This window comes from Hippichthys cyanospilos, chromosome 16 (assembly GCF_059441005.1).
Source record: "Hippichthys cyanospilos isolate Australia breed blue-spotted pipefish chromosome 16, RoL_Hcya_1.0, whole genome shotgun sequence".
Lineage (NCBI taxonomy): Eukaryota > Metazoa > Chordata > Actinopteri > Syngnathiformes > Syngnathidae > Hippichthys > Hippichthys cyanospilos.
This window is the reverse complement of record NC_142384.1, coordinates 8605425-8631596: the sequence shown is the minus strand read 5'-3', so window position 1 is coordinate 8631596 and position 26172 is coordinate 8605425. Positions and strand designations below refer to the sequence as shown.

Below are 26172 nucleotides of genomic sequence, written 5' to 3'. Positions count from 1 at the left end.
CCTCTTCGTGTTTTCATCTTGCTGGCTCGATTCTATATCTTTGCGGGCCAAATCTGGTCCCCGGGCTGTATTTTTGACAACCCTGATTTAAATGCTTTGTGGGTGGAATTTCCTGAAACAGCAGGCCATAAAGGTTAATATCCAAATTTTTGACTCTCCTCCACAGGCACGGGCATTCAGTGGTGCAACTTGTTTGATTCTGTGACTGTCGACGATGATTTCTCGCTGGCCCAGGTGATGGGATTGCTGCTGTTTGATGCAGTACTCTACGGCCTGGTGGCTTGGTATGTCGAGGCAGTTTTTCCGGGAGAGTACGGAGTGCCGCTGCCATCATACTTCTTCGTACTGGTAGGCTATGTTTACTTCTCATTTGCCGACGATCTTGATCAAATTTTCAATAGAGAACTTGATGAAGGGAATTGGCAGTAAGTCTTAAATGTAAACATTTCTACATAGGTAGCCACAGACTGGTAGTACTGTATTTAAAATAATGGCAAAATGTTTTCGTGCTGAAACGAGTACATTTAAATGGATAGAATTAACCTTATTTCCTCCCCAAAATAAACCTTTATTTTGAAGTTGTTCCTGGCAGTATATTGTGGCGTAACAATTTGACTACTGGTCCTCCAGAGTCGCGATACAAAAACACATTGTTTCCAAATTGTGTTGCTAGTGTTTACCATATGATCCATCCAAAAAATTTATAAAAGTGTTTTTGGGAGTGACTGAGTTATGTTATTTAGTCTACTGTTTTTTTTAATTGTTTTTCAACATATAAAAAAGATTTTTTTACATTTTTATACTCAATATTCAGTTTAATTTTTGTAGGATATCCAAATACCAAAAATACTGGTTAGCTGTTCCCCGAACATTACTTTTGAGCCTTTACCGCCCACACCTACTTGTCACATTTGATGAAAGTCTTAACAGCCTGCACCAATCATTAGTTATGGATGGTAAAAAGAAATATACATAAATAATCCTTTGCAATTCAAAGTAAGACATCTATTCCCAGGGTGTAGAGCGATGGTATGATTTGACGCCGCAAATGACTTTGTTTCATCCATAACGAATTAGCTGTAAGATAATGAGTTTTGTTCATTATTCCTAAATTGCCATCCCCCCGACCATCGTTTCTGCTCATTTTTTTTATTCCATGTGAAGCCATCCTACTGGTGCAGCAGTCCTCGCATGGCTCTGGTGAATGAAAAGGAGGAAGAGGAAGACGCAGAAAAGGCTCTTAAAGGAGAGTTCATAGAAGAAGAGCCGAACGGACTTGTCTCCGGGATTAAGATAAAGCACCTTGCCAAGGCAAATAGACAACAGTTCTTATTATTATTCTTTGTTTTAAGTGATGTATCAGTTGTCTGGAATGTGTTCTGGTTCCGTGTCAGGAGTTCAAAGTGGGCAACAAAACCCGGAAGGCCGTGCGGGATCTCACGCTGAACATGTTTGAGGGGCAGATAACGGTGCTGTTAGGACATAATGGTGCCGGCAAGACCACTACGCTGTCCATGTTGACCGGTAACCACTTAGAACATGCTTCAAACATGTTAGATGTTTGAAGCATGACACAACATCTTTCCTCTTATTTTGTACCTTTTGGAATGATTCTGTGATTGTTTATAGATGCCACAAGATGGTGGCCGAGCTCTTATAATGGAGGTCAGAAAGCAACAATGCCATGCGTCTAGCATGCACGCCATCATGAAACCATGTTATATAAATGACTACCGTATTTTCCGCACTATACGGTGCATCTAAAAACCTTCCATTTTCTCAAAAGCTGACAGTGTGCCTTATAATCCGGTGTACCTTATACATTGCATAAACCACGAGTTTTCATTTTTGGGGGACGAAAAAAATAAAATAACTTAATCGCCGATTGAATTCTTCAATTTTTACCACCGCATTTCATTTATAAATGTATTTTTTACATTTAAACCCGGTTATCCTACCACATTTTCAGTTTCAAGTGCTCCAGTCGCTACGCTCTCCGGTAAATTAAACATTTTCTTTCACCCATTTCCTCACTGTTTTTCTTGAGCTATTCCGAGCGGTTCAACTCCGATGAGTTTGTCGTCTTTCTTGCGAAATATGTTTTTATATATAAAATAACATACCTCTGAAGGTTCTTTAAAAAAAAAATTAGAAATGTTTACACTTTTTAAAGTACAATTCACATGTGCAAACTTGTGCACATCCTCATTGTTCTGATTTTAATGTTTACTATTCCAAAAAAAGATATATAAATATATGTAAGATATATATAATAATAAAAAAATATGTGTATATACTGTATGTATGTATATATATATATATATATATATATATATATATATATATATATATATATATATATTAGCAAGCAAAGTGTTTTTATATGATAACATACAGTATATAGAAAGATTCCATCATTTTCCTCCCGTTTATCAAATAAAAATTGTAGTTGTTCACCTCAGAAGGTGGAAACTTGCCAGGGAAATTTGTCCCCCAATGTTGTGTTAGTGCAACACAGTTGCACAAAGGCCAACATGGGATGAAAAGTGGAAAAATGACAGCTTTGAGTGACTTTGCTTCCTTTTTTTCTTTCCAGGTCTGTTCCCGCCAACCAGCGGGAGGGCCTACATCAACGGATACGACATCTGTCAGGACATGGCTCTGATTCGACGCAGTCTGGGATTGTGTCCCCAGCACGACGTGCTGTTTGATAATCTGACCGTGAGAGAGCACCTGCTTTTTTACGCGCAGGTACTGGATTTGCTGGTCACACAAACAGCTTGAGAAAACCTGTTTTTTAAAGGGATGGAATGAATGTGCTGTGCGATTTAGCTGAAAGGCTTTTCCAAAGACAAGATTGCAGAGGAGGTGGACAGAATAATCAGCATCCTCCAGCTTGAAGACAAGCGACACGCTCGCTCCAAGACGCTGTCAGGCGGCATGAAGAGAAAACTCTCCATAGGCATCGCCCTTATTGGCGACTCCAAGGTGAGGAATCAATCGCTATTTCCAATCTAGGCATGGGCCGTTAACTGTATTGGCAAAATATTGGGATTTTGAAACTCACGGTTTTTTAAAACCATCCAAGTCTGTCAAAACTGGTGAGTTTTGTCCTTCCTGCGTCATCTACCTTAACAGGCAATCGGACTGTGCAGCTCCCTTTGTGCATAACACGTAATTCCTCCTCTGCTTGCTCCAGCAGCCAATCATATTATCCATTTCCTGTTTTGTGGGCTTTAATATAAATATAATTTTGCTCCAGAGGCTAACTACTGCGGATAACGTGGCTAAGATGTTATAATATGTTACCTTCACAGGCCGTTTAATTTGATATCGCTCAAAGTAGAACGCGAGCAGCACATCAAGCTAAGGCGTGGCTCAAGAAGGTCAACCAATTGAAATTTTCCCCTTGTCCAAACGGAAATAAACGAGTGAGTGAGGCAGGCTGTCTACACGTGTGACATTGCACTGTTAATTGACAATTGTAATAAATATAAATAATATCATAATATAATATAAACTACCATCACTTGTTGGTAGTTAATTTCAAATCAATCATTTTTTAAAATATTGTTGTGCATTTATATATACACTTCTTTTTTCGTTCAATATTGATGTGCATTTGTATTTATTTTCTAATAAGTGCCCATAATTCATTTTAAATTGGATGTCTTCAATCAGAAAAATGTTTTCACTAAAGGTTTGGTTTCATTTTATTTACATTTTTATTTGAATTTAGCATGGCAAATGTTTGTTATTGTAACAAATGCTGTATTATGCTGTCTAAAAAAGTGGTTTTATACTGTAGAAAAGAGCTATTTAGCAACAAAGATTTTTAAATGATATATTTTAGAGATGCAGTAGGAATACCGTGATATTTTTGCTCAAGGTTATTATACAGGCAGTTTCCAATATCGCCCTATGCCTATGTCAGTTATGTTCTTTCTTCAGTCCGTTCATCAAAATTTCAAATCCACTTCTTGCAATCCAGGTGGTGATGTTGGACGAGCCCACGTCTGGAATGGACCCGTCGGCCCGACGCGCCACCTGGGATCTCCTGCAGGGCGAGAAGAACGGCCGGACCATCCTGCTCACCACGCACTTCATGGATGAGGCCGACCTACTCGGCGACCGCATCGCCATCATGGCTGGCGGGGAGCTGCAGTGCTGCGGCTCGCCGCTTTTCCTCAAGAACAAATACGGTAAAAAAAATAAATAAATCAACTTCAGAAGATTAATTTTCTAATTGTATTTCATTTCTGGCTCCTTCGCCAGAAAACTGCATCATTAATATACCGGTAATTCAATCCCAAATACTTATTTTTATGCTTTGTTGTTGTTGTTAATTTTTGAAGTCTAGACATTCAATTCCCATCACAGTTTACTTTCGTATATACCGGTGTGTGTATATAGCTTTTTTTTTTTTCAATCTTTTAACAAGTGATTTGGGTCTAAAAATGGTTTATACTAAATAAATTGACTACTCAATTGCTTTTGTACCTTGAGTACTCAGGGAAACAATTCGTACTTAATTAAAAACTACTGTGGCACTTAATTACCCAAAGTACTTGCCTATTTACTCCTTAAAATAATACATTATTTTCAAACTCAGTTGAATTGAATTCATTTAGTATGAGTGGTTTTTGAGCCTCCTTTAGCCAAATACCTGAAATAAAATTGGAAGAAATGTACAGACGTCCCTGGGATTGAATGTCTGGTCTCCTTGGAAAACATAAATTTGTCTTTGGAATTACATAGGGCAATATTAAAAGTCATAATAGAGACTTAGGATTTTTTTTTTTCTTAGGAGAGGCATTTATTTATTCAGCTGGATGATACTTGGTGTTTGCATATGTTATTTAGGCTTCAGTATAAAATCACTGTTAATTGTTGCCCAAAATAGAAGAATACATTTAAAACGTTTGATTGTACATGGAAGGCAGTGCATTGATCTTACTGGTGTGCATGCGTCACAGTTTTGGTTTTGAATCTGGGCTCAGATGTTCCTGTGTGGAGTTTGCACATTGTTTTCTCACGTTGCTTGCTTCTTCTTGTAAACCCCCAAAAATGAATGGGTTGTTGTGCTCTCCAGGTGCCGGCTACCACATGGTGATAGTCAAAGAGGCTTTCTGCAACGTGTCAGAGATCACCCGCCTGGTTCACCTGTATGTTCCTAACGCCACGCTGGAGAGCAGCGCAGGGGCCGAGCTGTCCTACATCCTCCCGAAAGAAAGCACCAGCAGGTCGGTCACATAGATCCTCTTTGGAAATATGAATGTCACGATAATCAAAGATGGTGGCCCTCAGGTTCGAGCTGCTGTTTGCCGAGCTGGAGATGAACAGAGAGGAGTTGGGCATCGCTAGCTACGGAGCATCTGTCACCACTATGGAGGAGGTATTTCTCAGGTCAGAATTGCAGTTAAAAAAAAAACAAGTTTACAATTGTCTTTAGCAAGTGTCACAAACCTTTTTGAAACTGAAATCTGCATGGGAACTGATGAATGTGAAGGGCCGCAATAACAAATTAGCTGAAAGATATCAAATACTGTTATACTAACTTAATGCTATTAATTTATATCAAGACACTGACAATGTTCGTGATTTCCCACTATAATTACAGATAAATATTGCTATGCAACATTTTTTTTATATAAATCTCAACAAATCATCATAAATACTCATTTTCAAACGATCACTTCTGCAGCATGCCTAGAAAATCACAATATGTCATCAATAATAAGCTATTTTCACAACAGGCCTGTAGTAATAGTTCAAACTGAAAGCCCAAAGGCCATTTGCAAACTTTTGTTTAGCTCCCGCGGTGTACACAATGAGTATTAAAAGTCAGTATTTGTGAAATTTCAGGACTTTCCACTGAAACTGTGACCTACAACCTGTATACATCTATTAAGAACAAATCAACTCAGATAATGTGGTTTTACTAGTGTACACACCCCCTCATAACTGGGGTTGGGGTTGGGGTCAGAATTAACATATAGTTTTAAATTATTAAATGATTACATTATTACCTACTAACAAGTGCCTCTGATCTCTAATGACACCAATTACATTATTGTATATACTAAATTCCTCTGTTGCCGAAATAAAATTAAATCAAACTTTTCTGGTAGGCTTTCACAGAGATTTGTTTTTCTGACTATTATTTAGCATTTAGTTTGAATGTGATAATAGTTCAATAATAACTTGTTGTCAGTTTGAAAAAAATAAATGCAAATTGTTTCAATATAATAGTTCTGCAATTGCAGTTCCACAGTGCATTGACTTTGCTTACTCTCAGAATCTTATAATGGCCAAATCTTAATTGTACCAGCAAAGGACAAAATAGCAGCGATTAAAGATAAGTTTCCTCTTGTCATCATTTTTCTCAGCATTTTGTTTCACACTGCTTGATTCTGCCTCGCGCATCGTGTCTCCTTGTATCTATGGCAACAATTTCCATTGCCTCCTCTGTGGTGGGCTAACGTTGCAAGCTGCTTCGGCTAGCGCCATGTAACATTATAATTGGTGCTGCTGTGAAAGCTTTTCCATTCTGGCCTTATTATCTGCAAGTCCAGCTGAGAATCCATCAGTGGCTGTGCATGCATTTCTAAATGCCCAATTTCAAACCTGACCCTCTGTTTTGCTCCTTGTGGAAGAAAATAATAGCAATGGGAATGCTCTTATTACTTTGTTATTGAGGCTTTATCCTGCACCTGCTCTTGTTAGCGGGGATGTTTATACACAGTCTATATAGGGCTTGCCATCTGAGATCCAAGCGCATCTGCTGTGGCATTATTTCTGGGGACTGTAGAAAAGATTGACAATTAGTGAGAAATAGACCAAAATGTGTCCAACTGTTTGTATAGTGCTGTCTTTTTTTTTGAGCGCTCTTTCATTCCATCTCACTTTTATTTCTTGATATAACTTGAATCATACAGTTATATATATATATATATATATATATATATATATATATATATATATATATATATATATATATATATATATATATATATTATATGTACTGTATGTATATATATATATATATTATATGTACTGTATGTATATATACTGTATATATATGTGTGTGTGTGTGTGCGTGTGTTTAAAATCTTGATAGCTTCTGCTTTGTGTGTTCAGAGTGGGTAAATTGGTAGATTCCAGTTTGGACATCCAGGCAATCCAGCTACCTGCCCTGCAGTACCAGCACGAAAGACGCTCACACGACTGGACGACGGACGACGCAAGCAGCATCAGCGGCATGACCGACGTCACCGACTTCACCGACAGCGGGACTCTCATCTCGGAAGACTGCTCCAACATCAAACTGAACACAGGGGTGAGATTCAATGAAGAAAAGTACTTTGGTGAAGAGTTTTTAACAAGTGCTGTTTTTTTTTCCTTCCTTAAGGTGAGACTTTACCTACAACAGTTTTACGCCATGTTCCTGAAGAGGGCGCTGTACAGCTGGAGAAACTGGAAGGTGATGGTGGCCCAGTTTCTCATTCCCATGGTGTTCACCATTGTGGCGCTAGTGGTGGCGCGCACACTTCCCAACCACAAGAACGCCCCTCAGCTGGGACTGGAGCTGCGTCGTTACGGATCCACACGGGTCCCCGTCGCTCTGGAGATGGGGGCAGGCGCCTTGACGTCCGACCTGGCCAATGTTTACAGCTCGCAGTTGCTTGCACAGCGCGGCCATCTCGTTAACATCACGGGTAAGCATTGTGAAAACAAAATGGGTGTTCTCGGCTTCAAATATTGGGCTGAAAGTTTTTGAAAAATAAACGGCAACTTTTTGTTTAACCCAATATATGTCGATTTGGGGGATGATTATATTTTCAAGGTCCACTTTCAAGGATGCTTTTAAAACAAAACAAAGAACAAAGTAATATATTATCATAAAACTGATCTATTACAATATATTTAATTTATTACTTTAGGACTCAAGGAAAAAGGAATCAAGGAAAAAAATAAGGCATGGATGAATATGAAAAGTAATTTCAATAAACACTTTCACTTAAGACTTTAACAGTCTTTCCATCGTTCATTTTTGTCAATATTGAGTGTTTTTTTTTCGATAAATCATTGATTAAACAAGAAGAGTTGAAAATTGCTTGTTTAATTGTTGTTGGGGTTTTGTTCCAAATAAATAATTCATTGGAGAAAAATGATCATCTTTCATGTATTTTTTTACACAAGGTATAAATTAATCTGTTCTAATAATCATGATCTATTTTAATAAATCAGATGTATTACGTTAGGATTAGGTTAATATCGAGGAAAAATTAAAGCATGGATGAATATGAAAAATAGTTTCATAGTTTGACTTAGAATTTGACTGTCTATTCATTTGTGTAACTATGGGGGGTCTAGTTAGCTAGCTAGCTAGCTCATTAGTTACATTTAGGTGAATTTTCGCATCAATGCAAAATTAAATTTGATCAAATGATCAATTCTAAAAATATTTGCTAGTAACTGCCCTAATATACTACTTACAATATGGGACAAAATCTACTACTCATTTGATTTTATAAAGTAATTTTCCCAACCATGCGGACTCTTTCTCTCCTCTCTTCCTCAGACTTTACCGATTACATCCTAACCCAGGCGGAGGAAGAGGGTGGCAGCTTTAACGAGCGCTGCGTGGTGGGCGCCGCATTCCGCGGCAGCAGCAAGCACTTCGCCGAGGCCACGGCGTACTTCAACAACGAAGGCTACCACACGCCCGCCACGGCTCTCATGATGGTGGACAACGCTCTGTTCAGGTTCCTCGCAGGCCCCAACGCTTCCATCCACGCGGGAAACTACCCCATGCCCCGCAATCTGTCCGAGGCCGCCCAGAGCCAGCTGACAGAGTAGGAAAATTGTTTTGAGGGACATCAATGGACACTTCGTCCAACTGAAGTGATTTTTGAGTTCTTTATTGGGGCTGATCATCACTCTCTCGTTCCGAAAGGGGAAAGACGGGTTTCATCATCGCCATCAACCTGATGTATGGGATGGCCTCTCTATCCAGCACATTTGCGCTGCTGCTGGTCACAGAATCCACCATCAAGTCCAAGCATGTGCAGAAGGTCAGCGGCGTCTACCTGTCCAACTTCTGGTTCTCGGCGCTGCTGTGGGATCTAGTCAACTTCCTGTTACCCTGCCTCCTCATGTTGGTCAGTACTAATACTTAACCTGCCCAATTACAATGGATCTTTGACGTCTACAGCCGTCAATGGCAGTGAAAGAATTTACATTTTTTAACTCTATATTAGTCTATTTGATTGATATGATATTATTCAAATGTCTGTGGCAGGTAGTGTTCCAGGCCTTCAGCGTGGACGCCTTCGTCAAGGACAATCGCCTGGTGGACGTGCTGCTGATGCTCCTGCTGTACGGCTGGGCCGTGGTACCGCTCATGTACCTGCTCAGCTTCCTTTTTTCCGCCGCCGCCACCGCTTACACCCGCCTCACTATCTTCAACATGATCTCCGGCACCGCCACCTTCCTGGCCGTCACCATCATGACCATACCAGGTGGGAGACAGGACACTTTTGGACGGTCTGAACCAGACGTTTTTTTAATCATTAATTACACAATACAAACTAATCTTAAATGGTTGCTTAAAAATGATGCCTACTGTCATTTGCATCCGTTTTTCAGAAAAATTAGAGGACAATATCAATTGCAAAATAATTTTAAATGTGTTGTAACAAGCATTAAAAATGTAAAAAAATAACCTCCCTTTTTCCACCAGAGTTGAACCTGCAGAACCTGTCTCGCTTACTGGACAAGGTGTTCCTGATCTTCCCAAACTATTGTTTGGGAATGTCCTTCTCTCAATTCTACCAGAATTACGAATTCATTTCGTTTTGCACAAACAGCCCAATCTCCATGGCCATCTGCAAGTACTTAAGTAAGTTTTTGAGGGATTTGTATTTAATAAATGTTCACATTTGGAACAGACTGTTTTGAAATATTTATTCAGTTACAATGTCAGTTTAGCCTTTTTTACATGAGTACACTCTTCTCATATTCTCAGTTTTTGGCATAATTTTAAATATTTCAGGCCATCAAACACATATAACCTAAATAAACATCTGAATGATGATTTTTTTTTTTTTATATATACAGGTAAAAAAAACATTCAAAGCTACCTGGGCCTACACAGAAAAAATAATGGTGTCAAAGGCTTAAAAAATGAGTGATTAATTAAGATCTGTTACTCATTGATTGATTGGAATAAATATCTTATTAAACTCACCTAAAATATCTGAGAAAACACCTCAACCTATTTTTTAAAATTTAGATACATTGATGATTATTATTGATGAACATTAGCGTCTTTGTTGCAATCGTTAGCTGCGGCTGCAGTCGCAGCTGGGTTGCTTTGCATTTATGTGGTAGGCTAAATTTGACCTGCTTCTGTGCGAAGCAAAGAATTTATATCACTCTACCTTTATGGCAGGTGCCACTGGGGTGTTTTTTAAAATTTAGATTTACCATACAATGGACCGGCGACTCTAAAAAGCTCTTCCACGTTCACGTCTTTCTTCTCCTGAACACGAACTCCCACCCACAGCCAATCAATGTCCACTTCAGGGTGTGATTGTTTTTTGTTTTCCAGTCACCAATAATTGAAGCACAAGAAGGCTGATACCTAAAAACAGTTGTAGTTAGCATACAGAAAACAAAAATTTAGAGATTAAAAATACAATTCAGTTAAAAAAAAAAAAAAAACGCTGTAACTAGGACTGTAAGTAATTGATCGCAATTTGTTATTTTGACACCCCTAAAAAAATGACATGCCTCCTTAATCATAATAAGTGACATTCTTCCACATGTCTTGAGAATCATTCTGTTGAGTTTTGCAAAAGCAAGACAAGCATTTATGTTTTTTGTGCAGTCCCGTTTTTGACCCCAAAACCATAACAAAAACTGCATTTTATGTTTACTTGGCTTATGAAAGCCAACATATTATGAAACATTAAAGCAGGGAAGTTATGCAAAAAAGTGAGGATTTTAGAAGAGCTAACATGTTTTTTATTGTGTCAACATTTCTGCTTCCTGTTTGTCTCATGTTAGATATCAAGTACCAAATCAACTACTTCTCTATGACTGAGCCCGGCGTGGGACGCTTCCTCGTGGCTTTGGCGATACAAGGCGTGGTCTTCATCGTTCTATTGTTTGTCATCGAACTGCAATGTGTGCGCTCTCTCCGACGATTCCTCTCGTCGCTGTGCAGGAGGCGAAAAGAGGTAGTGAGTGCCGCGGGGAGCGTGAAAACATGTTTTTCGTCTTTTAGGTCGATATTTGTGAACAGATTTGGATTTGTGAATGTCATTTTCTTGTGTGTCAGTTATCTTTCATAGGAGATTCAGCGCTTCTTCCGGAGGACAGAGACGTAGCAGATGAGAGGAAGCGGGTTCTTGAATGCCAGCCCATGGTTGAGTCCATGATCGGGAGCCCCCTGATAATGCACGAGCTCAGCAAGGTGTGCATCTGTGGATGTCCTGTGAGGACATAAACACTCAAAAATACAATATAAATGTTTCTTCATCTTCAGGTGTACAGCAGCGGACAGCCTCTTCTGGCCGTGGACCGCCTGTCTTTGGCCGTTGGTAAAGGAGAGTGTTTTGGTCTGCTGGGCTTTAACGGCGCAGGGAAGACCACCACCTTCAAGATGCTGACCGGCGACGAGAGCGTGACGTCCGGGGACGCCTACATTGACGGATACAGCATCTTGAGAGACATCAAGAAGGTGAGTGATGTCTTTTTTGGGGGGGAATTTAAAACCAATTGGCTGATTTTTCTGCTCATGCTCAACCATTAAAAGTAAAATCTTATTTTGTAGTGTCTTCTAACTGGTATGTTTGTCTGAGTTGAGGAGCTTTGTTTGCTTCGTTTCTTGTATTTTTTTTAATTGCATTACACATTAAGTAGCAGTTTGATAAATACGCCGGTTTTAGCTAAGAAGCTGGTTTCTATCCCTGTGCATATAGACAAAAGTGGTTAGTTGTTACTGTCTTGTGTCATTTTGGAAAAAAAAAAAAATTAATTAAGGAGCTGCAGCTAAAAAGTCTTATCGTGCATTGTATTTTAATAGGTGGGTTAGTGTGATCATACATTAAAGCGATTGACCACTTATTTAGAGTTGACTACATTATTTTTCATATACAATTAATGTCAATTGCTCTCGACTGAAAATGACATCACATGTGCCTGGTAGGGTAACGACCAATCAAGCTCATTTTGGCACATCACATGACCAAGAGGTGAGACATGATTGGTAGCTACCTGAGCCTCGAGCACAGGTGTTACTTTCACTCAACAGCAAGTGGAAATGTTTTTAAAGGTAGTAATTGTTAAAAAGTAATTTCGTGATCAATTTAATAATAGACAAAATACACCAAAATAGTAATATCTTCGTTGAGTGAAAATTAATTTTCACCTTTGGGATGTATAGCTTATCTATTGAATGAAGAATTTGAATGTTACTTTGTAAAATAAAGGGTTAAAAAACAAAATGAAGAATTTGTTTAAACACTGCTATTCTGTTTTTTCTTTTTGTATTTTTTTAAATAGCCTTTGCTAGCTTTAGCATCAGCAAGTTAATGCATACAATAACCAGATAGAGATAAGATATGCGTTAACATAAGCTACTTTGGCTAGCTTTAGCATTTGCTAACAAGACAGATAAACAGACTATTTTTTTTTCTTTTTTCATTACCTTGGCTAGCTTTAGCATCGACAGGCTAATGGCAACAATAAATTGATAAATATGTATGTTAACAGAAGAAAGACACTTTGGCTAGCTTTAGCATAAACTAACAAGATAGACAAATCGATATATCAAATATGTGTATTAACCTGCTTACCAATTTTAACGATTTTGTTACTAAGATATTCTAACTTAGCTGGCTTTAGAATCAAATTTAGACACGTCTAACGAGCTCACCAGATAAATAAGCAGCTGAACGGATAAGAGAGTTTTATTGATACACAGTTACTCTTAAATATAAAGTACATGCTCATTTTTTTCATGTAAAGTCACGACGGGTTAAGTCATTTGTCTCTTGTTTCACAGGTGCAACAGCGCATCGGATATTGTCCTCAGTTTGATGCCGTTTTGGACCATATGACAGGCAGAGAAACCCTGAGCATGTACGCCAGGCTCCGAGGAATACCCGAAAAATACGTGTCGGGATGCGTGGAGAACGTGCTGAGGTCACTGCTGTTGGAGCCACATGCGGATAAACTCGTGCGTAGTTACAGGTGAGACAATATGTCAGTGTTTTCCTATGCACTTCTAAGTTTAGTTTAGGGTGGTGCGATAAATCCAAGTCATGATTTAAATAGACATCATTTTCTTTATTGTGTCTCAAAAAAAAATAAAAGACAATGACTATTGAGAAAATTCACCTTGTATCACACAAAAAAAATGTTGAAGCATATGACAGCTTGTTATATTACACAAAAAACAATTAACAAATGGGGTTCCAGCAATAAAGACACTTTTAGCACTGGGGCAAAAGCGCAGGTGCTTGAGCACCACCAAAGGTCAATCTGTGCATGTGTCTGGGCGAGACGACCTCTGTAACAATAATTGCAGCTTGGAAACATATACCTGGGGTTAAAAGTTTACAACATGTCAATAAAGCGCTGCTTTTGCAACATGGTTTGACAAGCTTGACCTCGTTACTGCTTTTCAACAGGCTTCTTGCTTGCCATACCGTTGTGAGAATGGTTCCAATATTAGTGCTTTGTTTGTATGCGGCAATGTAAGTCTCTTGCCACTCACTATTTAAAAATAGCAATGACACTGTGCTTTTGTAAATAAGCTCTCTGCTTTTTATAATATCAAGTAAGGACACATTTTGATGACTAAAGCCCAGAAAATAAATTGTCTTGAATGAACTTAAATGAATGCACAGAATCAATTAATAATCCAGCCCTACATTGTCTACTATAAAATCTAGGGCTGGGAAAAAATGTCAACCACGTTGGGGAAGTCAACTTTAAAAGTAGGAATTGAGACCTGTGCCATAGGCAAACATGAATGTGAATCATAGATGCATGTAAACCGTATAACACAAACTCTAGAAGAGGCAAAACTGTAGACGATGCAAATTGTAGAATACCGGAAAGTTAGAAATAAGGGTGGGGGGAAAAGTTGACCAAGTTGGGTAAGTCAACTTTAAACATAGGTTGACTAAAAATATCCACCTCAAAGTTACGTCTGAATCATGCTTGCGCCACCATTTTTTACGCAAACCTTTCTTTCAGACATACACAATGTTGCAATGGCGGCAACCGAGAAAGACTCAAAACACAAGTTGGAGATTGTTGTTGACCTTAAATGTTAATCACCAGTTTATTTTAATTACCAACCGGTTAGCGTAGGCAAATTTGTCGGTGTTGTAAAATTCATATGTTTAGAATAAATAATCCGTTGTTATATTTACTCACTTCAACTCAAATTCAACCTTCGCAGATTATATTTTTTAAAAATAAATTAGGGTGATTACTTGAAAATTACTCAAAAATCCTCTTTTAAAAGCACGCAAACCAAGCACAAGGCGCAATGTAGCACTTGATAATGTTTGTCATCGCCACTATACACACACAGCGGTGGCAACAAGCGGAAGCTGAGCGCCGGCATGGCTCTCATCGGTGGACCTCCGGTCATCTTCCTGGATGAGCCCTCCACCGGGATGGATCCTGTTGCCAGGAGGCTACTTTGGGACGCTGTGACCCGCACACGCGAGACGGGCAAGGCCATCATCATCACTTCGCATAGGTGAGGGAGCCTATCATTTGTTGAGCTGACAAAAACTGCCTCAAATACCTCAAAAACGCAAACGACTCTTGCGTCATCTTCCCAAGCTTTTCCTCAAGGCTTTGAGAGTCTTGAATCCTGTAATAGATAAATCAATAAACTGACTAAGTAGTTGGATGGGCGGGAATGAATGTCCATGCGCTTGCTTTTGTGACTGACCACTTCTTTCTGCACAATAGTATTTCAGCTACAATTTTACAAATGGACGTATTTTCACCAAAAGAAAAGAAAAATCAATCAGACTGAAGGAAAAGATGTTTTTCAACACGTCTCAGACAGGCTAGCCGAGATAATAGATTCGGTCTCACCACTTGATTGATGGTAATCAAGGTGTTAAAAACATCGTGGGGCTAGATCAATAGTAATGATTTGTAGGGGAAAAAATGAAATTGACCATATATGGGCATATGAGAGTGAAAATGGAATTTTCAGTTATTTTTTAAAGTTGTATATTTTTTTAATTATAATTGCTGTATTTATAAATAATAACATTTTAGTAGATTCAGATTTACAGCATCTATAAACATTTTTCTATTTATAATGTATTTACTAGCCTATTAGTTAATGACATATTTTAACAAAATGTAATGCATTCTAATAAACCAATTTAAAGGGGAAAAAGGAATTAATACAACAAATATATCAAGTTTTTAAAATATTACAAGTAACAAAAAAATAGTTTTCTGGTTGTGTCCACATATTTATTCTTTTTACTCAGTAAAAAAAATATTTTGCTCAGAAATACTTTGATAACTAAATTATTATTTTTCAATATTTTTCAAAACACATTTTTCTCCACTTGCTGTTGCCTGAAAATGACCTGTGCTCAAAGCTTTGCTGTCGACCAATCACGGTTCACCTTTCGGTGACATTCACAAGCTGAGCTGTGATTATTCGTTACTTGAGCCTCTCTCACGTGTCATTTTCAATCCACAGCAAATGCCAGAATTTCTTTTTATAAGAATTAATCGTACATTATTGTAGTTTCTTTTTACCTCTGAAAATGGAATACAGTGGACTAAAATTCAAACAAAACATTAAATATAATCTTACAAAGTCAGAAAAATTACAGTAATCCAGCATGGTGCGACGCTTTTAATCGAGCATGCTTGCTTCCTCAGTATGGAGGAATGCGAGGCGCTGTGCACCAGATTGGCAGTGATGGTCAACGGGCAGTTCAAGTGCCTCGGGAGTCCGCAGCACCTGAAGAGCAAATTTGGCAGCGGCTACACGCTGCTGGCTAAAGTGCACGTGGAAGCGGAGTTGGAGGACAGCGAGCTGAAACTTTTTAAAGATTTTATTGAAAGCACCTTCCCAGGTCGGACACCGAAAAGACACTGACTTGACTTTGTCTTAATTTATTATTGATTAGAGATTCAGCTGAGAGTTGTCTTTTCTTACAGGAAGTCAAATGAAGGACGAACATCAGGGCATGGTCCACTATCATTTGACGGACAAGACATTAACCTGGGCCCAGGTATTTTTAAACGGTTAAATGTACACTTAAAATGGGGTTAGAGATTGAAGGCTTATGACGCCACAAAACGGATGCACGTTTTGTGAATCTGATTTGATGTTTTAACAAAAAGTCAAGCTTTCAATAATCGCTGATACTCTCTATCACCGCTTTATTATTCTTTTGCAGCAGATTGGCTGCTTGCAGAGTTTACTCAACAAGCCAACTCAACAAGATGGCTCTCAAAACACAATTTTGAAAAGTGATGATTTTCGTTCAAAAACATATCTTTGCTCATGCTAGTCAAACAAACTTTCGTTCTGTATCATTTTAAGGGTTATAAGTGGTAACATTCAGTTATTTTGAAAATATATGTGAGTGGACATTTGTGGAAGCGCAGTGCCGTTAGACAAAATGGGAATAGTGATATGGTATCACAAGTGCTTGCAGAGTTGACTCAACGAGCCGTTTCTGAAAATAATTCATGGGCAATTGCTGTTTTTTTTTTTCTTTTTTTAACCTTCTCGGCGTACACGGAAGAGGTCTTTGTCTTTAAAATAGCTTACCAGTGATGGTGTACTGTGACTTGCTAAGAACTATTAAAAAACAGGAACAATGCATTTATTTATTTATTCATTTGTACTAAATATGGGTACAAACTTCTAAATGTACCAAATATTCAACATTAAAAATGAAATACATTGTGTTCAATGGACAAAAAAATAGAGCTATGATTTTAATACTGTGACCCCCTGATATTTTTTGCTAATGGTTATCTCACCAACAGAATCTAGCACACCTCTATGGTGTTTTGCATTGAGTTTTACCATTTTACCCTTTTGCAGTATTTTGATAATTTCTTCCACATAATTCTCGCAGTATTTTGGCCACACTCACGGTATTGTAATACTAAGTGGTGGTGCCATGTTGAACTTTGACATGTTGTCACCATCTGGGTGAAATTTCAGCTCCCTAGTGTCCTATTTCAATCCTTTCCCTTTGATGTAAATATCAAAGGTATTGGAAAAATGCTGTACAAGGTTTATGTTTGCAGACTTCTGTAAATTCCGGTTTGGTTGACTACACAGGCGTGGCTAGGTTATGAAATTGTGTTTTTTAAAGCCCGTACTCCTGTGTCCCTTCTGAAGGTGTTTGGCACTCTGGAGGCAGCCAAAGAGAAGTACAGCATCCAGGACTACTGCGTGAGTCAGATCTCACTGGAGCAGGTTTTTCTCAGCTTTGCCCAGTTCCAACATTGCAACGAAGGCGGGAGGAAGTAAGACCACCGTCCGGCGCTCACCTGTCCTTTGCCCTACTGAGTGTGTGCGAGTGCGTCTCTGCGAGTGAGTGAGTAACTAGTCTACATGGACTTGGCCCGAGCAACTGTGACCTTGCACCACAACACTGTTGCATAACAGACTTGGAGTGGTTGGGCTAGTTACCGCTACCGATTTTTTTATTATGTTTTTAGTAAAGTCAAAGGCTAGGATCTCATGCATTACTGCTGTGCTGCATCCAACGTTATTTGACTGCGAATGTATGTGTGTGTGTGTGTGTGTGTGTATTATTTAAAACCTTATTTTAGGATCATGTTTCAAAGGACTCCAGAAACAACAGAACCACTGTTTTCATGTGTTAATGATTGTTGCTCACCCCAAAGCCTTATCTAACCAATGAGAGTTAATTTTTTTTTTCATCTAGGTTTTAAGCCTCGAAATGTTGCCAGGTGCAAAATCATGTGATGTGATCATGGTCCACTAAAAAAAAAGTCAGAGGACACAGACGTTGAAGTTTTAGTTGCATGCGTAAGAGTTGATTGATCCAGAGAATGGTACCCAAAAAAAATTTTTTTTTTAAATCCGGTATGGTGGGAACCTCCAAAGTGGATCCTGTGTAAGAGATCAAAAAATGTGTAAAGGTTGAAGAAAACATCCATATTTGGTATTTTAGCCAGAAATTTGAAGTCAAAATGAACATTTTGCGGGCCACATAAAATGATGTGGCGGGCCGGATCTGGCCCCCAGGCCTTGAGTTTGACACCTGTGATGTAAGTGAATACAATTAAAGGGGAAGTGCACTCAAAATGTTTACAACAATATATTTTATGAACTCATCTTGTATGAACACATCATTTTGATTTATATTGTGCCTGTGGAATTTTAATTAAAGCAGCAAAATCCACCCGTTTTTATCCATAACAAGGAGCGGCCATTTTGTCAAAACCCAAATCCTAAAATGTTCTTGACAATATTTTCCATGCACCCCCAGTAGTCTAAACATTGCATTCTGATTAATATTATGTTTGTGGACTATAAATGAACCCCCCAAATCCACCTGTTTTTAACCTTGTCAGTTTGCAGCCATTTTGCCATTTTATGTCAATTGAAAATGACATCGCAGTTGCTCAGGTCACATGACCATGCTTAGAACACAGCTAAGTCGAAATTGGTCATTACATGAGCTCTGCGCAACTTTGACGTCATTTTCAGGCGACAGCAAATGGCAAAAAGTCTGAGAAGTGAGATGGTGGATTATGGTGTTTGATTCATATTCTACAAACTGCCACATTTAGACTACTGGGTGATATAAAAAAATATTGTTGAAAATTTAGGGGTTGACTTCGCCTTCTAAGTACTGTATTTCACTTCCGGCCCAGTAAAACAGTATCTTTGACGTCTATAGTTGTAAATGGAAGTAAATGAGTTAACCACCCTGTGTTTGCTAGTTTTATTAGCCTCTCTATGATGTTTCCCATTATTTGTTAGCTTTAAGCTAGCAATCTTTCATAGTTATTTTAAATACATTATATTTAATCCAATTTGAAAGACAGTAAACTTCAACTGGTGTGTCATTAAACATTTTAAAACCCTTTGAGGGGACAAATTGGACACAAAATCTTGTGAATTTAGATAAATAACCCAGTATCCACTTTGCCGGTTCCACTGTATATATTTCAATGCTACTTTAAAACGGGAAATCTGTGTCACAAAAAAAAGAAAGAAAAACAAATTCCCTATCAAGATGTTTGTGTGCATGTGAGGATTAGATCGTATATACTGTAATGTATATAAGACTTTTAAATCAATATCTGATAGACTATTGTAGAGAAAGCTTCTCGAAAGTCCATCCGCTTCCGGACAAGGTGCCGATGCCTCGTGTTTCATGTAAAGCTGCTTTTTCCATTCAAAACGCCTTTTCGCTAATGGGGAATCCGCATTTGGAGCCAATTCCGACCAAGTCTTCTTTGCACTTCAAAATAGATGTATGTATTCCTAATCCATAGGAGTTGTGACAGTAGTAATCCCTCCGTCCTTTTCGCTGATGTACAATATCATCGTGGTCGCGCGGCAGATATGAGGTGAATGTATTTACTAAGCAAAAAAAAAAAAAAGCAGCAATCCTTATGGCGGCTGCACGAAACGCTTTTGCAGAACTTTCCGAGGTCTGACATTCCACAAAGATTATTTAACACGCGTAACCTCTCCTTTTTTTTTTTTTTCCACAAGTGTATATTTTTCTTTAATTGTGTTTTGCACACGCCGTCACTTTTTTGCACGACTTGAATCAAAAGTGCATTTCTAGCCGGGCGTAGAAGAGGAAAGAGGGGTTTGCACTCTTGATGGTGAAATATGCTGTATGCTATTTAATAAGGGACTATTGACATCATTGTAACTGTATGGAGCTCATCCTGTTGACTGTATATGTATGTACCGTCATCTTCCTTTTTACATTAAAAAACGCTCTATGCAAATGGGAGCAAACATGCTGTTTTCTTTTAAGCACATATACCAGGGATGTCACAAGAACAGATGACTTCCACATTGTGTCCATGTATCCCGAAAAGTCTTTTTTTTTTCATTTTATTTCATTTATTTTTCTTTTATATGAATTTAGGGCTACAGCGTGATCTGAAAACCTAACCAACCTTAAACCATTGGTTCGCAAATGGGTGTACAAGTACTCCATGGGATACGAAGACACTTCGGGGGGTTTGTTAGAGTTTGACAGAGTTTTTGCAGCAAATGTTATTTAACCTAATGCTGTATTTTATCCAATCCTTTGATCTTCCCATAAAGGCATCTAACATCAAAGGGAGAAAGGATTGAAAGAAGACACTAGGAAGCTGAAATTCTACCCAGATGGTGACATGTCAAAAATTGACAGTGAAAATCTAAAACTACTATTTTAATCCTAATTTCAAAGGGTGTGCCTTTGCGAGGATGACGAAACGACCTGGTTTAACGAGGGCAGTCCCGAATTAGAGCCTTGCGTCCGTAGCCACGGTTTTACGCAACTTTTGCGCACGCCCCATTAACCTGTTTTGTTTTCTTTAAAAAAACTGTTTGACTTTTACATCCATGTTCATTTCGTCCTCGTTTTCAATCAGCATCGAATATCACCAGCAAAATTTGTCCTCATACAGGAAGTTGAATTACTTTCTGTTTCCGTTTTCAACGAACTATGGGAAATGTAGGATTTTTAGTCAGATGTTGTAGTGTGCGACGTGTTGACCTTACGCAAACTAGGTTTTTTGACGGCATATTTCCAATGTTACGATGCGGGACCGTCGCGAGGTAAACTGCACAACCAACTTCCTCCCGGGACCGAGTAGAAAAAGAAAATAAAAAAGGTAGGTTAAAGGTGAGCACTGACCTTTCAGCGCTGTTAAAACTGTCAACGAAAATAGCATGTAGCGTCACCACCAGTCACCAGATTGACTAGCGATTAAATGTAGTTTACATAGTTAATGGTGAAAATAAATTGCATGTTTGACTTCATGCTAAATCGTCTTCGTAAACTTGCCAAACCTGTTCTCCGTCTGTAAAAGTTGACAACTGACAAAAGACTTTCCCTTCCTTCCACGCCAAAGTGGGCGAGGCAAGGCTGCGTCTCAAATAAAGACTGCGAGACAACCCTCACAGCGTCACAACCACCAGAATTTCCCCGAAAGCAACATGACTTATTTGGAGGGCGCTTCGGCCGCCTTGCTATCGTCCGGCGTCACACCGGTGCTGGGATGCATCGCCGCCTTATTCCTCTTGGCTTTCGCCTCCGGACACTTCAGCTCGCCGCAAAACGCCAGGAAGGAGCCTCCTGGTCCTCGGCCTTTGCCGTTGCTAGGCAACCTGCTGCAACTTGATCCCAATTGGCTCGATAGAACCCTGTGTCAGGTAAATGTGCAACTCCTTGCTCGCCCAGATTTATCATCTGAGAGCATTGTTTAACCAAATATTCCTCTTTGTTGTTGTTGCAGCTTGCAAAGCGTTACGGTTCGGTGTTCACTGTCTTCATGGGCACCGAAAAAGTAGTGGTTCTCGCTGGGTACAAGGCGGTGAAAGAAGCTCTAGTTGGCCACGCTGTAGAGTTTGGGGAGCGTTTTATCCACCCTATTTTTTACGATAACAGTCATGGTCATGGTAAGATGAGTCATTTAACCGGATTTGTTTTATATTTGCACATCCACCGTGTTTTAACATGTAATTTCAATTTAGTGACTTGTCACGAGGGTAAGTTGTCACATGATGATCTACAACTAAAAATAGGAACTCAAATCAACTTACCTGACCACTTTAAAACAACCAGTGTTGCAAGTGATGTGGTGAAAATGGCCATGCAATAACAAACACAGTTTTAGTATTAAAAGATTCTATAATTCACCATCCACGAATTCTCCTTGAAAACAAACAAACTGTACATCAACTAAATTGGACGTATTGGAGGACAGAGACACAAATAATCTCAGTCAGCTTTCAAACTATCTCACTCTGGTTGGCTCTCATAAAAACAGAGCAAACAGACTCAGGGATAACAACAAAACAATAAGGCACTGAAAATAATAACAATTGCACTTTTGAGGGACTGTGATCTTTTTGTTAGCTGCTGTACAATGACAGTAAACACAATCTATTCTATTTTGTTCTGTATTGTGTTTAATTGCAGGATATAAAATATTTTTAATGATTATGTCTTGTAATTTATAACACTTTTTTAAAAATATTCTAATAACTTACTTGAGACCAAATTGTTACTTAGTTAAGCATGATTAAAAATGAATGATGACATCACTAGCTAATTTTAAACAGTATAACACTTTTGGTTCATGTGTATAAATAATTGTATGTTTTACAGGCATTATTTTTGCCAATGGAGATTCGTGGAAAGAAATGAGGCGGTTTGCCCTCAGCACCCTGCGTGACTTTGGCATGGGCAAAAAACTTGCGCAGGACAAAATCATAGAAGAGTGTGGCCATCTCAATCAAATTTTTGAGAGTCATAAAGGTGAGCAATGCCGTTTTATGTCCCTGTAATTTTATGATGACCTCTGATCTAAATGACTGTTTTATCACATTTTTATTGTACACTGTTCTCAAACTGGAGGACTCCGTGACACCATTTTTCAAGTCAGTAAATTTCTTTCATCGTTGAGATTCTCTGAACAAGTACAACCTTAGAGTAGGTGCTGAGATTTCTGCCATCTAGTGGTGAGCACTGCTATTACAGTTTCAAAATTTAATAACGACAGTTCATTTTCAAGAATGAATTGAGGTCCTCTCCCCATTACCTAGTTGGCCTTTTGTTAGAAGATCCACAATAACATTGAACGACGATAACGAAAGCAAGATTTCCCTCAGGGCAACCTTTCGATACGACTTCTCCGCTGAGTTGGGCGACATCCAACATCATCTGCTCCATCGTGTACGGGAACAGATTCGAATACGATGATCCTCAGTTCACGGCCATGGTGAGGCGGACCAACGAGAGCATTCGCGTCTCGGGTTCATTCCAGATACGGGTGAGTGCCGCATGCTGTATTTTTCCCCTTCCTGCTGATGCTTTAAGAATGATTGTTACTTCCATAATCTTATGAATCAGTGTTTTTATTTACGCATGTAATTTACAAATCACAAAGTGACTTTTCTGTTCTGATTTCCATTGAGCATCCTTCTCGATTGTGTGGCAGCTCTACAACATGTTCCCCCGGTTGTTCCGTTGGGTCAAAGATCGGAAAGTGCTTCTCGGGAACCGCGACGAGAACATGAAGGCCATACAAGAACTTCTGTGCCAACGCAAAGAGAAGCTCAATCCCCAAATGTGCACGGGGCTGGTCGACTGTTTCTTTGTCCGCAAGCAAAAAGAAGAGGTTTGTTTGGGGGTGAGGGGTCCTTGGTTTTGTATCGTTATTAATTACGGGTGGGGATTCGACCAAGTAGGGTAAGTCGACTTTCAAAATAGGTTGACCAAAAATATCTGCCGGTACCGTGCTTTCGCCACAGTTTTCTACACAGAACTTTCTTGCTGGAATTCATGGTGTTGCAATGGCAGGAAGGGTGAAAGAATCCCCCCCAAAACAGATTATATAACAGGTTTGGGATTATTTCCAATTTAAAATTGATATCCTGTTCAGTTATTATTTTTTCAGGAATGAAAATATATACCACAGCAATACTTAGGAAAAAAAATCATTTGCAAAGACTGTCTTGACATGCAATTGTATTGGTGCACCACCTAGTGGCGAAATAGCTGATGCTATATGTGTGCTTGATAACGATGACTAACTTAGTAGTTAGCAGGCTTTAATAAATGACATAATTAGCACGCAAAGCTTCCAAAAGAAAGTTATCATAAAACTAAAACGACAAACACAAAACAAGCTATCTAAATTAGATTAAAGGAACCATTTTAAATGAAGCACCTTCTGCTACCCGTAATGAAAAACTGTCAGATCATACACAGTGTCCCTTGAAAGGAATTTTCCCGTTTTTTTGTTTTTTTTTAATAGGAAGAAGGTGTTGAGGAGGGCCACTTCAATGAGAAAAACATGAATTTCGTGGTGGGCAACCTGTTTGCTGCAGGGACCGAAACCACCGCTTCCACGCTGCGATGGGCCTTGCTGCTCATGGCCAAGTATCCACAAATACAAGGTACAATACAGTCAACAAACTCAAAGTCAACAGGTTTTGTGTTCCAGTCTGAGTCCAGGTTGTTTTGGATACACCCAAAGTCAATTTTGCTAGATTGTAATTTGAGAACAACCTGAAAAGAAAAACCTGTTACAGAGTTGATAAACCACCTTTGTCATATGCACCAATATTTTACCATGCTTTTCTCTAACTGGAAAACTAAAATATCGCCTCTAGTGATTTGAAAGTAATTCGAGCAGCCTTGTTTTTTTTCTTTTTTTTTTTAAGGCCGATAATGAAGTTGGGTATTAACCAACTCATTCACCTCCATTGATGATTATAGACAGCAAAGATACATTTTAACTCATTCAATGCCGGGGACGCATTTTCATGTTTTTTAGAGTTAAGTATCTATTTAATACTTAAGTATCTGGAAAATAATGTCTTTGGTGTACTTAAGTATCGATTTAATACTTAAATATCAGTGATTTAATGTTCATACTCTTAAAAAAATGTGAAAATACGTCCTTGGCATTGAATGAGTTAACTGCACAGCAATAGAAGTAAAAATTTCAAATATAACTTGACCTATGATTTGATAGTAACAACCATATATATATATTTCTATATATATATATATATATATATATATATATATATATATATATATATATATATATATATATATATATATATATTGTTTTTGTTTCGCTTGGTGAAACACAGGAGCCCAAAACAACGCTTTTCATTTTTACACTTAATTGACCAACTTTAATAGATGTGTTTGAGAATCAACATTTTTTAGTTCAATATATATACTGGTTTTGTTTTGTTGTTTTTTATGTACAATAAAATGCATAAATGGTTTTATTTAGCTCCCTGAATTGGCGATTGAATATGATTTCACACCAATGTAATGTTTTATATTGACGCATCTCCTGCCACGATAGGTTGTACGGTCCAGACATACTTCCTCCTAACAACTTCAAAATAAAAGCATTTGTGTCAAAATCAAACATTTGTGACCGTACATTTTTCAGTATGAAAACAAGTTAATGTTTTCCTGTCATAGCAGTAACAAGCAGTCTCCTGTGTAGAAAAAAAATTAAAAAACACCCTAAAGAAAATGGATTTCATGATCTTATCCCTTGTCTCTGAGACACAAACATTTTGTTTCTAGAGCGCGTCCACGAGGAGCTGAGCAGGGTGGTCGCAAAGCGCCAGATGGATGTGGAAGACCGCAAGAACCTTCCATACACCAACGCCGTCATCCACGAGATTCAGAGATTCGCCAACATCGTCCCTCTGGCCATCATGCACCAAACCAGCCAGGACATCACCTTCCAGGGCTACTTCATCAAAAAGGTCACTTCCTGTTCCACTTGGATTGCTGTCAAAACTTTTTTCCACGGTGGGCCAAATGCAAGTTATTAGCACATTTAAAATCTGCAAACTTCAGCAAAATCAGTTGATCGGAAATCGGGTCCGATCACAACATTTTGGCTTATCAGAATTGGTTTGGAGGATTTATTGTAATTTTTATTTATTTATTTTTCTTTTTTCAGAGCTACAAAAATAAATAGATATTGCCAAAATAATGTTTTATAATGTGTACTATACACAATATGTCAACATAGCTAGAAACAGCGGAATTAAACTTAGCCGTGGGAAAACAAATAAATAAAATGACAATTTGAATACATTGTTTTTTCTGTCCTTAATACATTGTGGAGGTATCAAATCAGGACTAGGTTTTGATAGATCCTCAAGATCAGGTGACCTACTTGCGTGACTCAGACTAGAGTGCAAAAAAATGTGATTGGGACATCCCTGGTTGTTTTATTAATTATAATTACTTTTTTTTTTAATGAATCTGCTGGTTAATTGGTTTTCGTAGCTTTATGCTAACCTATAATGGAAAGTGTAATAGTTAGGCTATTTATGGTCAACATACAGAAGCATTTACTTTTTTTTAGGAAAAAAAAAAT

General features: G+C 38.4%; 1 protein-coding gene across 4 annotated transcripts in view; it reads left to right on the top strand.

Moving 5' to 3' along the window:
- Positions 1 to 26172, top strand: part of abca3b (ATP binding cassette subfamily A member 3b) — a 42780-nt gene that overhangs the window by 14955 nt on the left and 1653 nt on the right. For 2 of the 4 annotated variants that reach the window (XM_088437372.1, XM_088437373.1), the window contains exons 10-31: positions 167 to 348; positions 1165 to 1311; positions 1395 to 1524; positions 2597 to 2751; positions 2833 to 2988; positions 3992 to 4202; positions 5093 to 5243; positions 5308 to 5406; positions 7141 to 7339; positions 7412 to 7718; positions 8585 to 8858; positions 8960 to 9164; positions 9305 to 9524; positions 9746 to 9904; positions 11074 to 11246; positions 11348 to 11482; positions 11555 to 11749; positions 13076 to 13263; positions 14618 to 14788; positions 15949 to 16145; positions 16231 to 16304; positions 17432 to 20044. In XM_088437372.1, coding sequence (XP_088293498.1) covers positions 167 to 348; positions 1165 to 1311; positions 1395 to 1524; positions 2597 to 2751; positions 2833 to 2988; positions 3992 to 4202; positions 5093 to 5243; positions 5308 to 5406; positions 7141 to 7339; positions 7412 to 7718; positions 8585 to 8858; positions 8960 to 9164; positions 9305 to 9524; positions 9746 to 9904; positions 11074 to 11246; positions 11348 to 11482; positions 11555 to 11749; positions 13076 to 13263; positions 14618 to 14788; positions 15949 to 16145; positions 16231 to 16304; positions 17432 to 17563 — 3860 coding nt within the window. In that variant the 3' untranslated portion in view covers positions 17564 to 20044. Of the gene's footprint in view, positions 1 to 166; positions 349 to 1164; positions 1312 to 1394; positions 1525 to 2596; positions 2752 to 2832; positions 2989 to 3991; positions 4203 to 5092; positions 5244 to 5307; positions 5407 to 7140; positions 7340 to 7411; positions 7719 to 8584; positions 8859 to 8959; positions 9165 to 9304; positions 9525 to 9745; positions 9905 to 11073; positions 11247 to 11347; positions 11483 to 11554; positions 11750 to 13075; positions 13264 to 14617; positions 14789 to 15948; positions 16146 to 16230; positions 16305 to 17431; positions 20045 to 20747; positions 20914 to 21153; positions 21455 to 21537; positions 21701 to 22412; positions 22563 to 22915; positions 23077 to 23244; positions 23425 to 24063; positions 24206 to 25364; positions 25550 to 26172 lie in introns of those variants that run through there. The other 2 variants (XM_088437375.1, XM_088437374.1) reach the window with 2 other exon arrangements.